Raw genomic sequence first — 14,571 nt, forward strand, 5'->3', positions numbered from 1 at the left:
GGATTCCCCCTGGATAAGGCAGTTGCTTATGCCAAGCTGTGCAAACCATTTCTGATCAACGACCTTGATATGCAGTATTACATCCAGGACAGGTGGGTGTCTATGAGCTGCTAAAGCCCCTTCCCTCTTCCTCTGATTCTTCTCAGCATGCCGTGGAATCTTAATTTTTCTGGTCACAAAGGAGTGAGATGAGGAGGAAGGGGACCTCAGCAGTGGCTTTTTGGGGTTTCTCCAAAGCATGGAGGGGAATGGCTTTGAGGGTGAAACCACTGAGACCGTGTAAAATCATGCTTTGTTTTCTGGGATAAATGGTTTGTAAGGAGTGGCTGGGATGTAGGGAATGGAAGAGTTCTCACAGAACAAGGCTGCCACAACTAAAGCAAAAAGACTAGTCTCTAAGCAGGAGAGCCAAGTGGTGAGATGGGGCTCTGGGTCAGAAATTGGGAGCAAGGCTGGGTCAGAATCTGTGGAACCTGTGTTGGTCAGAGACATTAGGTTTCTCAGTCATCTGTTGGTAGAGGCTACCAGATGATGTGGCCATGTGCTTGAGCTCCTATAGCCAGGCTGCTTTGGCTGTGTGTGAGTAGGGCTCCTAACAGATCCTAAACCTCCTGCCCTGTCTTTGGGGTGGTGAGCAATGTTATGTGGGTGCTGGCAGGGATCCCAAGGTGTAACTAGGGAAAGAACGGGGGTTTGCTCCTTGACAAGAGATGAAAGAAGGCTCCTTCTGCTTCTGCCAGGCCTGTGCACTGGACAGCTTGGCATGACAAGGCACTCTCCAAGAGGATGGGTCTGGGCAGGTGGTGTGTACTGGATGTGCTGCCGTGCTTTGGGCACATGCTAATAATTGAGTGTCCATGTTTAGGTCGGGTAGAGATTTACTCTGGGGCCCCTGTGTCCAGAGCAGGACTGAGGCAAACTCTATAGCCTGTAGGACTCATCCAGAGAGCATATGCTGAGAAGTAGCTGCAGTCTTGATGCTTTTTTGTGTTCATCTGACTGCATTCTTCATCAGTGGGAGTGAAGTCTTTCCCTTGGTGTGTACTGAGGACCTTCTAAACTCTTCTGGCACTGCTTCTGTCCTCTACAGGCGTGAAGTGTATCGGATCCTTCAAGAAGAGGGAATAGACCTGCCCCGCTATGCTGTGCTCAATCGGGATCCTGACAGACCAGAAGGTCAGTGTCCAAATTCTACTGAAAGCCATTTCCCCAGGCTCTGCTATTGAAGATAGTCTGCAGAGCACAGATACTGGCAGGCACCTCAAAGAAGCCTGACTCATTAGTCTCTTAGGCTTTTTCGTGGGCAAAGGTCCCAGAAGCAAAACAAACTGATGGACCTGGGCGGGGCTGTGGCTCTGCACTAGAACTGTCTCACCTTTCCTGATATGCTGCTGCTGTACTCTGTCTTCAGAGTGCAACTTGGTGGAAGGAGAGGACCATGTGGAGGTAAACGGAGCTGTGTTCCCAAAGCCATTTGTGGAGAAGCCAGTCAGTGCTGAAGACCACAACGTGTATATTTACTACCCGACATCAGCAGGAGGGGGCAGCCAGCGGCTCTTCCGTAAGGTGAGGAGGGGTGTCCAGAGCTGGTGTTGGAACCAACAGATCTGAGACCCATGTGGCTTCAGGAAGGAGTGTTGGGACAGGTGAAGGGGAAAGGAATGTTTTGTGTAGGGGAAATTTAGACCTTCTTAGAACTTCTAGTTCAACTGCCTCTACCTGGGAACCACAGAAGGATGTATTTTAGTGGTAGTGGTGACTTCACCTTCCCCATCCTCTTGGTGACCTTTATCCTGCAGTCATGGAGCGCTGTGTCCCTTTCTGAATTGTATGCTGATTTATCCTGGGTTTATCAAGATGAATTTTTCAAAAAACCTACACTCCTGTCATTTAACATCATTCTTGCCCTTCCCATTTAGTGTAGCTTGCACACGTGATAAAAGCAGTATTTATTCATAAATTCCACAGAAAATCTGCCCTTACTCACTTCCCCCACTTTGCCAATGAACAGTTATAGCTGTGATATATCTTTTTTCCAATCAGTTACACATCTGGCATGAATAATCCTAAAATTATTGTTCTCTTAGGTAAGATACAGGTATGCCTCTTAAGGTTCTATCCAAAGTTTTACTAAAAATGAAAACATCATCCTCGATGTCGATAAAATCAATCATGGTCCTAGAAGGAAATTAAATTGGTTGTAATATCACCTGTCATAATTTATTTTCATTTGCGTATTAGTTAGGCTCCTTACTTTGTAGGTCTTTCTTCACTTTTTTTTTTGTTCCATATCCTTGAAGTGATTGGAGAAAAATTAATAGTCTATAATAACTTTTCTCCTCTTTAAAGCCTGGAAAATGACATACTCGCTGCCTGCAGTTTGGTCTCTTTTGTCCTCCATAAATAAGTGTGCTATAATGTCAGGGGGGCCTGAGATGCTAATTCATTAAGTTTGCTAAATTCTGTACATATGGGATGAAACTTCTGCTTTTCTGCTTCCATCTAAGAAAAGGATCCCTGTGCTCTTTCCTGAGGTGTTTATTCTGTGCTTTCAGATTGGCAGCCGGAGCAGTGTGTACTCCCCAGAGAGCAGTGTGAGGAAGACAGGCTCCTACATTTATGAGGAGTTCATGCCGACAGATGGCACTGATGTAAAGGTGAGGAAAAGCCTGGAATGGTGCCTTCCTTGTCAGGCCTGGGGGAGCTGAAGGTTCAGCAGTTCTGCATAGTCCTGCTTAGGCTCTGGAATGTGTGTTTAAGCTCTGAGGTGCTGACTGCACAGTTTCAGCCCCAGAGTGGGGAGTGGATGCTCTGTCGTTCACACCAAGAGGAATGTGTGAGACCATCTCATCTCCCTTTCTGTGTCTGCAGCAGAAATACCTTCTGGAAGCTGCAGTTAGTCTTGGTGGCTTTGTCAGGTGTACTCACTCTTAATTCCAGGTGTACACTGTTGGGCCGGACTATGCCCATGCAGAGGCTCGCAAATCCCCTGCTTTGGATGGGAAAGTGGAACGAGACAGTGAAGGGAAGGAAATTCGTTACCCAGTCATGCTGACTGCCATGGAGAAACTCGTTGCCCGTAAAGTCTGTGTAGCCTTTAAGGTCTGTATTTTCTTTCCTGTGCAAGCAGGACTCCACAAATGTCTGGTATGTGTCAGGGCTGGTGTTAAAACTTGTCATCCTGGCATGTCTCAGGCATGGCAATCCTCCATGCCTAATGCCAGTTGTTGGTCCTGCTGGCTGTGGCACTTTGCTGGGCAGAGGTGACTGGGAAGGCAAGAGAGCCTGCAGGAATTGCCCACTGGGCTGGTAGGTGTTTGGTGTCCCACACACATCTGAGCATTTAATACTGGATCCTGAGCATGCTGCTCTCTATCTGACCTGTGCTCATCCTGTCTTGACTATTTCCTGCTTTTGTTTATGTGGAAATTTTAGTCTTATTTTCTTGTTTGTTTTTTTTTTCTTTTTGTATTTTGGTACTTGTGTTTTGTTCTTTTGTTTGTTTAGGCTTTTTGTTTCTCTGGCTTTGTTTTTTTTTATTTCTTGGGTTTTTTAATATGGTTCTGGAGCAAACTGATGTTTTATTTTACAGTTGGATAGAGTGATTAAGAGTCTAGGTATGGTTCCATGACACGTTCAACAGTGGCAGTGGAAGAAGAACTGGACTCTGTTCCTGCTCCACTGCAACTGGCACCCCATGCAGTTGGGCTGATGCAGATTTGGTCTCTTTTCTACTTTGTAGCCTTTTCCATTTAGTGACGGCGTCTTTGTCTGCAGCACTTCTTGTCTTTGCTTGTTAGTCTGGTTCAAAATCACTGGATTTAAAAAGAAGAGCAGGATATCCAGGAGCTGCTCTGTTTCAGGTCTTTAGACCTCTGTGAGGTTGGGGGTTGGCTCTGGTGGCTTCATCTGGGGGCTGGTAGTTAGGGCCTTTGGTTCAGCAGTAAGGAGTAAAGGTCTGACTAATGGCGTGTCTTCACACTTGTTCTAGACTTGTGAGGTGGGCATACAGTGGGGGATGGCTGTAGATCAGCAGGGCAGTGTTGGCTGGCTCTGTGTATTCCCTGCTGGCAGGGTCACTGCTGTCCCCCACTGCTTCCTTCCTGTGTGCCTAAGTCCCATATCCTCTGCTTCCTCCTGCAGCAAACCGTATGTGGGTTTGACCTCCTGCGGGCCAACGGCCACTCCTTTGTTTGTGATGTGAACGGCTTCAGCTTTGTGAAGAACTCCATGAAGTATTATGATGACTGTGCCAAAATCCTTGGGTATGAACAATCTGAGTTTTGATAGGTTAAGGTAACTCACAGCAAAGTAAAATGAAATGTGGAGTCTTGGTCAGTATGTCAGAGAAGTCTGCAAGTGGTTCTTGTGAGCCATTTGCTCAGCAGGTGAAAGCTTGGCTCTTGGAGGAATGGGTTATTTTCAAGCCCTGGAGCTCCTGCCTGCATTGACATTAGCTGTCTTTGTCTACAGCTAGATGTATTTTCCAGGACTTTTCATTGCCTGCTAAGCCCACTTGTGGTATTGGTGATATGAGGGAAACTGGTACTCCTTTGGGGTGCCCTATCTAGCCCACAGAGTGATAGGTGTCTCTGCAATGAAAGTGAGGGGAAATTCTGTAACTCTCTTCACATCTTTCAGCAGGACTGCTAAGGAGGAGGTGGAGAACCAAGGGAATGGATTTTCTTGTGAGTGTTGTATTTTGATTTCTTTCAGAAATATAATCATGAGGGAGTTGGCTCCCCAGTTTCATATTCCCTGGTCCATCCCAACAGAGGCAGAAGACATCCCCATTGTCCCCACAACTTCAGGCACCATGTGAGTACATGCCATCCTCTCAAAAGGATTCCAGTGATGACTGCATGAGGGACAAAGTGTGAAAAACCCTGTCCAAGGGCCTGACACCACTAGCAGCATGGCATCCTCCAAATGCTGCTTGCAGCCCTGAAATGCCTATGGAAAGGCTTAGGTATGCACATGGAAGTTGTGACAGGTTGGAGATTAGTTGTAGGTTTGATGAATGCAGATGAGCAGTAACTGAAGAAATTACAGAAACTGCTTACATGGCTTTCAGAGGTCCAAATTCTTCATCAGGACAGGAAACAGATCAGGACAGATACTGTCCTGTAGCTGGCTGCTACATGGAGAAAGTGCATGTCGAGCTACCAGTGAAATAGGTAGAAACACTTAGCTGAAAGATTCATAATTACCCATATGCTTGGCAGCCCCTCATTTGATACCTTTGGCCTTTCTAGTTTTCTAGCACATTAGGCTAGAAGATCAAAGGCAAAAGTTTCTTTGTGATCCTCAGCACACTTGTACACTGGTATGAAACTACTCAGCTTAGTAGTGTCTGCAGAGCTCTGACTCCCTCTGCAGCTGTGGCACTTGTGTCTGGGTTTAGTCTGGGAGAAATTCTACCCCTGCTGAGGAAAGCAGGTGTCAGAAGAATGGAACTGAAAAAACAAGGGGAAGCTACTTCCTGGTGGCAGTCTGGAGTGTAAGGGTGCATTTGTCATCTTTGTCTTGTGTTTCCCCAGGATGGAGCTTCGCTGTGTTATTGCAGTCATCCGTCACGGAGATCGCACCCCAAAGCAGAAGATGAAGATGGAAGTGAAACATCCCCGGTAAGAGTCAATGGAAGAAGGTGCTGTGTTCCTGGGAGAGGATGAGGGCCTATTCTCTAAACCAGAAGCGGGAGCAGAGGGCTGAGTGCATAGGAGGCAGTATTTTTCCTGGCCCATCCAAGCAAATGCTTTCTGACCAGTTGAGAGCGCCTCCTTTCCCCACAAGGATCCTGACACCTTCTATGTGAACACTGGAGGGGAAAGTGAAGGTGTGGTAGGTGTTGAAAAGGGAAGTGCCCCACTAAATGGAAAGCTAGTATCTGCTTACTGGTTGTATTTTGAAAAACACTTGTGTTTTCAGAATTTTTGAAGCACAGGAAAGAGCCAGCAGCCTGTTTGTTCTCCCTGAAGAATAGAGACTGAATGCACATGTAAGAATGACCCTCCTTGTATTATTGAAACAGCAGAAAATGGATCAGCATTGTTTTTTGTCTGTTCAGGTTCTTTGAATTATTTGAGAAATATGATGGTTACAAGACAGGAAAGTTGAAGCTGAAGAAACCAGAGCAGCTACAGGTAAGGAAGTACATTCTGGGTTTACTGTGTGGAATATGCAGGTAATACAGATCCTGGTGCGAGGCAGTTCTTTGGGAAGGTGCAAACCTCCAAAAGGGCAACAGTCTGTCACACAGATGCTCTCTGTCTCATTCTGCACGCTGTGCCCACTCAACTGGGTGGCAGCAGGAGAGCAGAACGGAAACTTCTGCTGCCTGATGCGCACACTGTTGGATGGAGATGACCTGATATGGTTTGCCCACCAGCTGTGGTTGCCTCTGGTGACAGATGGGTTCATGCTAGGGAGTGGGGCAACTGGAGGTACCTGCTTGGTTCTCAACTGGGCTGTAGTACAGCATGGGGATGTAGCAAACTGCAGTGTGAAAGTTTGTCCTGACTGAGCTGTGTCTTAAGAAATGACATGCCTCTGAGGAGTGTCTGCATGGACTTCATTCTGGGTGAAGCTGTTAGGAGGCCTTGCAGGAGTACACTGGTGAGTCTGAGGCAGAATTGGTCTCTGCTTTCCAACAGGAAGTGCTGGACATTGCACGGCAGCTTGTGGTGGAGCTGGGAACCCACAGTGATTGTGAAATTGAGGAGAGGAAATCCAAACTGGAACAGCTGAAGAGTGTCTTGGAGATGTAAGCATCCCTATCTAGGTGCACTGTGGGTTTGCCTCAGAGCATATGATATGGAAGAAGCTGTGCTGCTGGTGTCCTGGCCAGGTGGTGCCCAGAGATTGGGGTCTCCTCTGTCCTCTGTTAGTAACTGTACATGAAAAGCATCATGTTCCTCACTTTTACTCCTTGACATCTAAACCCTGACGATCCTTGTCCCAAGTGTGTCTGGTGTTTGGCTAAACAACTTGAGAGAAAACTGAGCTTTCTTTCCTGCAGGAGAGGAACTGGGGTCCTGGAGGGACCATGTTGATATGAAGCATTTTGATATAATTGGAATAAAGCTTGTTCTAAATAAAGTTGTCCTAGTGCTAAAAGTTTAACAAAAAGGAGCACGGAAAACATGAAAAGAAGTTTGTGTCCTATGAGGTTTTGTACAGTCAAAAATATGGTGGCATTGACAGCTTCTAAACAAACAGGGTTCCTCTCAGAACTACAGCTAGCTATGGCACACACAGCCAGCATCTGTGTTCAGGCCATGTCTCTGAAGCACAGAGGAGGACTTTTTGCTGTGATTCCCTTCTCTGCTCTTTCTGCTCATCAGAAACATGGTTATCCTCAAAGCATCTGTCAGAGTGGTTTTTTCTGTGATCTCATTAATCCACTTGTTAAAGATGTAGATAGAGTTTAAAGCCCTAGTGAGGAATGACAGCATAGAGTGCTCTTGGTAGAAGAGCAAGGGAATGGATCTTTGAATTTTGTTTGAGGGAGCTGTTTGGCTTTTTGTGGGGGACTGTGCTGGGTCACAGGGAGATGTTAAAAGTCATGTTCCATGGCTATGGGTGTTGTAGCAGAAAGTCTGTTGCTTCTGCTGTACTTCTGCTATGTACTGCCTGGGGGCCTCGGAGCAAAGGTTGGGTGGAGTTGATTTGTTTCAGTTTTTTTTTCCTCCATCCCTTGTGACAGGTATGGACATTTTTCTGGCATTAACCGTAAGGTTCAGTTGACCTATCTGCCTCATGGACATCCAAAAGCTGCGAGCGAAGATGAAGGTAAAGAAACATGATATTTAAGCCCAGAGTTCAGGTGTGAGTGCAGCTATCCTACCTGTATAGGCCTCCGGACATGCAAGCAGAATTGGTGACCCATATCTTATCTTTGCTCACATTGTAGCAAGGATTGGAGGGATGCCAGTACACCCTGGCTGTCTCTACAGGGCTTGCACTTCTGTTTTGTGAATGTCAGCCTATACCTTCAAAAACTAGTGACTCTGAATTTCCTACTTGCAGATTTGTTTCATGGGGAGTTTGGGTCAGGCTTGTGTTGAGAACACTCTGCAAGGTGCTGATGACTTCCTCCCATCGTCTCCCTCTGCAAGCTCAGATATGAGCTCTGATGTAGTGAATACCTGTTTGTCTCCTAGAAGCTCGACGAGAGTCCTCCCCCTCCCTTCTCCTGGTGCTTAAGTGGGGTGGAGAGCTGACCCCAGCAGGAAGAGTCCAGGCTGAGGAGCTGGGGCGGGCCTTTCGCTGCATGTATCCTGGAGGCCAAGGTGAGTTTGGTCAGGTACCTCTGGTCCTGCCCCGTGGCTGCCAGGCTGCCCAGCCCAGGTGAGAGCTGCTCAGGCATCTGTGGCTGTATACAGCCTCTGGGATTAGTTTTTGTTCTTTTGAGTTGGCATGGTAGGGATAAAAATTCAGGTGGGTTTTGCACTCAAAGATCCCTAAGCTGACCCGAGAGGTCTGCTGTTGAACTTCAGTATGTCTTGGAATGCAGCAGTTTTCTTTACATAATGTGCCAGGATTCAAGAAAAACAGGTGGTTCTAATAGGGTACATTCTGATGCAGCAAATACTAAATTTGTGAATGGTTAACAAGGAATTTAGGTCAAATGTAGAGAGCAGAGGAGATCTGTCTTGGAACACAGAGAATTCTGCCCTGAGACAGGAGAATAGAGAGGTAACTTCTCCATATTTTCTGCACCATAATTCTGTGATGCTAATATGCACATAAATCAGCAAGAGCTGATAGGGAAAAATACCAAATGCTGAGATTGCCTTTGAGTCAGGAATAATATACTGGATTGATCCAGTGAGCCCAGTAATGGATATGCTTGTCTTTTAATTAATTCAGTTTAATTAATTATATTTCAAATTAATTAAGCATATTTAAATTGGATTGGAGAAGATTTCTTTCTAGAATAAGAAAGAGTTACCTTTGGTGGTAGAGAATCGGGTCAGGGGACACTTAAGCAAGCTGAACATACATGAACCCAAGGGCCCTGACAGGCTGCACCCACAATGCCAAGGGAGCAGGTAGGTGTCCCTGCAAAGATTCTCTTTGAAAGGTTCTGGGGATTGAGGGAGGTGCCTGAGGACTGGAGGAGAGGAAGTGTCACTCCTAGCTTCAAAACTGACAAGAAGGAAGGCCCAGGGAACTGCAGCCAGGTCAGCCTCTGTATAGTCTCTGAGCTGGTAATGGAGCAGCTAATCCTGGAGGTCATTCCTGAGTACATGAATAGGTGCAGGTGACTGTGAGTAGTCAGCATGGATTCACAAAGGACAGTAATGCTTAACTAACCTGATAACTTCCTACAGGGAAGTGACCCCTGTGCTTAGATGAGAGTCATTCTGAACAACGGCTTTGTAGACTTCTGCTCCATGTGGTCATTCATGCAGAGGGAGAGATCTTGTTTTGCAGGGAAGTGCTATGTTCCTGGGTAGCGTTTGGTGCCTGGCAGCTTTTCCAAGACATACATCTGACTTCTGGCTGGTGCCTGTCTGTCAGGGTGGTAAGCCTGTCTGAGTTGTGAGCTCTGAGCTGGGAGTAGTGTTCCTGTCTTGTCATGCAATGTAACTGGGTACTGTGCAGAATTGCCCTGGGATTCCAGGTAGCAGCAAACCATAACCACTGCACTGTCTTTGGAGGTAAGACTCGAGAGCTTCATGAGTTACTTTCCTCCATTACTGATCTGACTCTTGAGGTTGACTCAGACATGAGAAATAAACTGGCAATTTGTGCCATGAGCTAATTGTAGCTGTACAGGATCTGCTTTGGAAACTTCCCTGCTGAACCGCCCTCCCTGCAGCTCTGAGGGCTGCAGGACCTGCTCTCATGCAGAAAACAAGCAGAAGGAAGTGATTTTTTTTTTTTTTTGCATCTTCATTCTGTACCAGGGTATTTAGGCTAGCAGAACTACTACAGGGTGTTCAGTAGAGTTTGCAGCAGAATTTGGGCAGCATCAGACTTGACTGCTGAATGCTCATTTTTTTACTCAAAATTAACTTCCCAATTTAAGCAAAGATTTTGTTACAGTTCTAGTCCTTGTTTATAGCTAGAACTGTCTGTTTTGGAGCAGCATAAGTGCTGCCTATGCAAGTGACTAATTCTCTGCATAACTTTGTTACTACAATAAAGTTTGTTTGTCTAAATCAGTGTATTCAAGTGATAATTTTGCAGGTGTGAGAATATGAATTTTGAGTTGTCCTTGGTTCCAGGTGATTATGCTGGTTTCCCTGGCTGTGGCTTGCTCAGACTGCACAGCACTTACCGCCATGATCTCAAGATCTATGCCTCGGACGAGGGGAGAGTTCAGATGACAGCAGCAGCTTTTGCAAAGGTCTTTTTTCTCTTTTGGGCATCCATTTGTTCTTCTTCATTACTCTTAAAATGTGCTGGTTCTAAAGGAAAAACTCTGGTGATGAGGAAGGAGTTTTCTTAGGATCTCCCCCCTCTCTGTTGGATGGACTGGGGTACACTGTGCTAATAGCAGGTGTATGGGGCAGTATTGAACATCTGTTGTTATCTACACATACCTGTCACCTCTAATGTCCTGTCCAAGACAGGACTCCCAGTCAAGATGGAGTTATGTATGGATTATTGCTGGTGCTTGATCTTAGAGCACACCATATCTGCTGCTGAGTAGCAATTGCCTATAGAATTAATGCTTCTGGGGTGGCTGTCTAGCCAGATGGCTTATTCCTTGCCTGCTGAATTTAAAAGGGGAGTGAAATGTCTTTGGTGCAGTATGGGATGGAGACTGAGGAGAAGACAGGTTCATTTGCTGCTGAAGCCAAGGGGAATCCTGTGGTGGCCTTAGCTGCTCTTTGGAGCAGCACTGTATCAACATTTTCAAGCAAACTGAGCCTCTTGATAGTTGAGCCTGCTCAACAGTCGCCTGGACAAATCTGGGGCTGCTGCAGGCAGAGCTGTCCTTTGCTTGAATAGCTCTAGAACCATGCCAGAGTAATCTCTGACTGGAGGGGATGTTGCTGTAAAACTGCCCTTCAAGGACAGTTGAGATTTCACTTAAGTTGCCTGAGTTCTGGGTATGAAACTACCAGAGTTTTTGTTGCTTGGGTTGCACAGACTTGAAATCTTGTCGTGTGTGGTGTGGCTTTAGGGTCTGCTGGCCCTGGAAGGAGAGCTGACCCCCATCCTGGTGCAGATGGTGAAAAGTGCCAACATGAATGGTCTGCTGGACAGTGACAGTGATTCCCTCAGCAGCTGTCAGCACAGAGTAAAGGCGCGACTGCATGAAATCATGCAGAAGGATGCTGAGTTCTGTGAAGAGGATTATGAAAAGGTAAAGCACCAGTGTAGCTTCATTGCTCGCTGTATCTGAAAGGAGAATAGCATTGCTCCAGTGGTTTGTGTGAAGAGTGTGTTATGTGATCAGTGGTTTGGTTAGTTTGAGATCAGTTCTGTTCAAAATGACAGGATATGTATGGATGTGTGCAGGTTAATAGTCCTTGCCCTTCTTTGAGTGACAGTCCTCAGTGTTTCTCTGCTGTCCCCTTAAGACAGATCTTGGTGCCTTTCTCTTCCTTCAGAATTCCCAGTTAACTTTGTTCTTGTGAGTATGCTAAAAGAGCTCCTGCATGCTGCTTAGAACAATCCCAGCTACTGTGGGCAGGGAGTGTGCCTCACTGGATTCTAGATCCGTGCTCTATGCACATATGAACAGACCTTTTGGTTACATATTGTTGTATGTCCTGTCAGGTTCTGATAGCTGCAGAGTAGAGAGCATGAACTGCATCCAGCACAGCAACCAGTGAAAGCACTATTGCTGCTTCTCCAGCAGGTCCCCAAAATACTGTTTTTCCCAGGCTCTGAAATGTGATTACTGGACTGGAATCCTTTAAGGAACATACTTAACATTTCAGAGAACTACTTAAAATGAAGCCCTTTTGCTCAAGCACAGAAGCAAAATGAGACAAGAGTGGATATTTTAGGTGGAGGGATGTCCAGTCTGATGGGAGCAGTTGTTTGCTCCCTCTGAGTTTGATCCTGAGGAAGATTTTAAGACATGCCTGACTACTCCTGGAAATAGGCCAGCCTATTGTGTTCAGCTGGAAGGCCAGCTTTTGACCCAAGTCAGAAGGCAGTATGGCTGCAAAAGACAGACATTTTGCATTCCCATTCTGTGAAGACTAACTAATGTCTTCTGGAATCTTCTTTCAGCTAGCACCTACAGGCAGTGCTTCTCTGCTCAACTCCATGGCATTTATCCAGAACCCAGTTGAGGTCTGTAACCAGGTGTTCACCCTGATTGAGAATCTCACCTCCCAGATACGAAAACGTCTGGAAGACCCAAAATCTGCAGGTGAGCAACAGAACTGGAAAGGGTCTGGAAGAGATTATTTTATTGGTACATCTTCAGAGCTCCCAAACACCACTAGGGCTTATGTTTGTCTGTAGCAAAGAAATAGTAAATTACATTGTAATTCTGTCGTGCTATTGATGTGGAAGTCTCCACTTTCAATTACTGTTAATTGAGAGCTGTAATGTAAAGAAAATGGTATGTGCATCTTGGTTTCAAGTAAATATAAACAGCAGCAGTATAGCCTGGAGGGCTATGCCTGTGTTTTTTCAGGCCTTTTCTGGAGACTGGAAACAGAAAGTTTTTCAGTCACAATTTGCTCATCTCAACTTTCCCAGCAATAGTGCAGAAGGGATCTATGGCAGACCTGAGTAACTAGGCAAACGGTTTCACTTTTCTCAAGCATTTCAGAAGTAGCCTGTTGCTGCAGGTTAAAACTCCTGCAACAGTTCCAGTGGCTTTTCCAGACTAGGATTTCTGTGGGTGACACAAGAATTGGAGCCCTTTCATGCTGGGAGAAGTCAATCACAGCTGTAATTTGAAATCTCTGCAGCAATAACCACGGTTCTGTGATTCTATGGTTCTAGGATGGGAATGTTGTTTGGTGTTCTCTGCTCTTTAGACCTTCAGCTGTACCACAGTGAGACTTTGGAGCTGATGTTGCAACGCTGGAGTAAGCTGGAGCGAGATTTCCGCATGAAGAATGGGCGCTATGACATCAGCAAGATCCCTGATATATATGACTGCATCAAGTATGATGTGCAGCACAACTGTACACTGAAACTGGAAGGCACAACTGAACTCTTCAAGCTCTCCAAAGCCCTGGCAGATGTGATCATACCCCAGGTATGGCCTGTATGATGATGCCTGTGGTGCCAATTTCTGACCCTTTGCCTTTGTGTTTTGTCTCGATTCTCTTGCACATTAACTGCTAAGGCAGCCTATCACAGTAGGGTGTTTCTCAGATCTGTCTCAGTGTTTGTATAAGGCCAAAACCATTTATGATTTTAAATGTGGTAGGGCTGGGCTTCTGGTTGAGGATTCTGGAAGGGTCAGAGTAATGAGCAGCTGATGCAGTAGCTTCTCCGTGTTTGTTGTAGTACATCACAGCACAGCTGTGTGTGTGTGTGTGCTACAGCAACATTCCATCCTCTCGACACGTAGGGTTGTGGAAGTGAAGGGAGACTTCTGTGTTAAAGTTCTGACAAGTTTGTTATTATTGTCAAACTAGGACTTGTTCAGTTTCTAAAGTTGAGATGCTTCTAGCAAAGTTTAATTTATATGGGATGAGTTTCTACCAGCAAGGTCCAGCTGCCCCTGTAGAGCAGAAGTGAGACGTCTAAACTTTTTCAGTGTTGCTGGTGATGTGCAGTCTGGCTGTTTTCAGCATAGCACTGCAGTTTTTATCTTTGTCAATAGCAGCTGTTGTTTTAATGCTCATGCTAGCTCAGGGTGTAAGTTTGCATGTCATGAGATCTGAGATTTGTTCATGGTCCTTCCAGCTCTCAGTTGTTGAATGATACTGGTAGTCATGTCCAGACATAATTTGGGTTCTTGGAAATGTCTCAGTCCTCTGTTACCCCCTGCAATACGTGGGAAAAAAAAAAGTGAAAAGTGTTGAGTGACATTTCTCTTCCTGTCCTTGCTTAACCAGTGATGTTGCAGAGTGGGTTGCTGAAGTGGCCTTTTATGTGAGGATGTGTCAAAGAACCAGGGCTCAGGGTATCTGTTGTTTTGTTCCTGCAGGAATATGGGATTAATAAGGAGGAGAAACTGGAGATTGCTATTGGCTTTTGTCTTCCTCTCATTAAAAAGATCCAGCTGGACCTACAGAGAACTCATGAAGATGAGTCTGTCAACAAACTACATCCATTGTAAGGCTTGTGCTGCATGCTGCTGGCAGTGGAGAGGGCAGCTACGGAGCAGGGGATGGTTCCCATTGCAAAAGAGTGTACTGTTGCGGAAGGAGGTACTGAGCATACACTGAAAGACCCTCCAGGAGGAAGGCATGTTGGTGCTCCCAGAGCTAGAAGGCAGATGGAGAAAGCACATTGAGACTGCTGACCAGAAGCACAGGGCCACAAAGTCTTGTACCCATTGTAGCTGGATGGTGATGCCTCATCCAGGCATTTCCCTGCACAGGGGACCAGTATAGAGTGATGAGCCACCTACTATATGTCTCCATTAGAATTCCACAAAATCTGTTGCTCCTGTGCCCGCTGCTCTCGTTG

At 46.0% G+C, this 14,571-nt stretch overlaps 1 protein-coding gene across 12 annotated transcripts in view; it reads left to right on the plus strand.

Annotated features, from left to right (window-relative positions):
* PPIP5K1 (diphosphoinositol pentakisphosphate kinase 1) overlaps positions 1 to 14,571 on the plus strand; it is a 44,254-nt gene that overhangs the window by 5,283 nt on the left and 24,400 nt on the right. For 11 of the 12 annotated variants that reach the window (XM_021541831.3, XM_021541834.3, XM_077785982.2 and 8 more), the window contains exons 5-21: positions 2 to 92; positions 1,091 to 1,176; positions 1,412 to 1,566; positions 2,556 to 2,657; positions 2,941 to 3,102; positions 4,144 to 4,265; positions 4,717 to 4,818; positions 5,541 to 5,627; positions 6,068 to 6,143; positions 6,654 to 6,763; positions 7,706 to 7,791; positions 8,163 to 8,291; positions 10,236 to 10,357; positions 11,141 to 11,323; positions 12,202 to 12,343; positions 12,963 to 13,186; positions 14,087 to 14,214. In XM_021541831.3, the coding sequence (XP_021397506.3) occupies positions 2 to 92; positions 1,091 to 1,176; positions 1,412 to 1,566; positions 2,556 to 2,657; positions 2,941 to 3,102; positions 4,144 to 4,265; positions 4,717 to 4,818; positions 5,541 to 5,627; positions 6,068 to 6,143; positions 6,654 to 6,763; positions 7,706 to 7,791; positions 8,163 to 8,291; positions 10,236 to 10,357; positions 11,141 to 11,323; positions 12,202 to 12,343; positions 12,963 to 13,186; positions 14,087 to 14,214 (2,107 nt within the window). The remainder of the gene's footprint in view (position 1; positions 93 to 1,090; positions 1,177 to 1,411; positions 1,567 to 2,555; positions 2,658 to 2,940; positions 3,103 to 4,143; positions 4,266 to 4,716; positions 4,819 to 5,540; positions 5,628 to 6,067; positions 6,144 to 6,653; positions 6,764 to 7,705; positions 7,792 to 8,162; positions 8,292 to 10,235; positions 10,358 to 11,140; positions 11,324 to 12,201; positions 12,344 to 12,962; positions 13,187 to 14,086; positions 14,215 to 14,571) is intronic. The other variant, XM_085589111.1, reaches the window with a different exon arrangement.

The sequence above is a fragment of the Lonchura striata genome, chromosome 10 (genome assembly GCF_050655825.1).
Source record: "Lonchura striata isolate lonStrDom1 chromosome 10, ASM5065582v1, whole genome shotgun sequence".
Taxonomy (NCBI): Eukaryota; Metazoa; Chordata; class Aves; order Passeriformes; family Estrildidae; genus Lonchura; species Lonchura striata.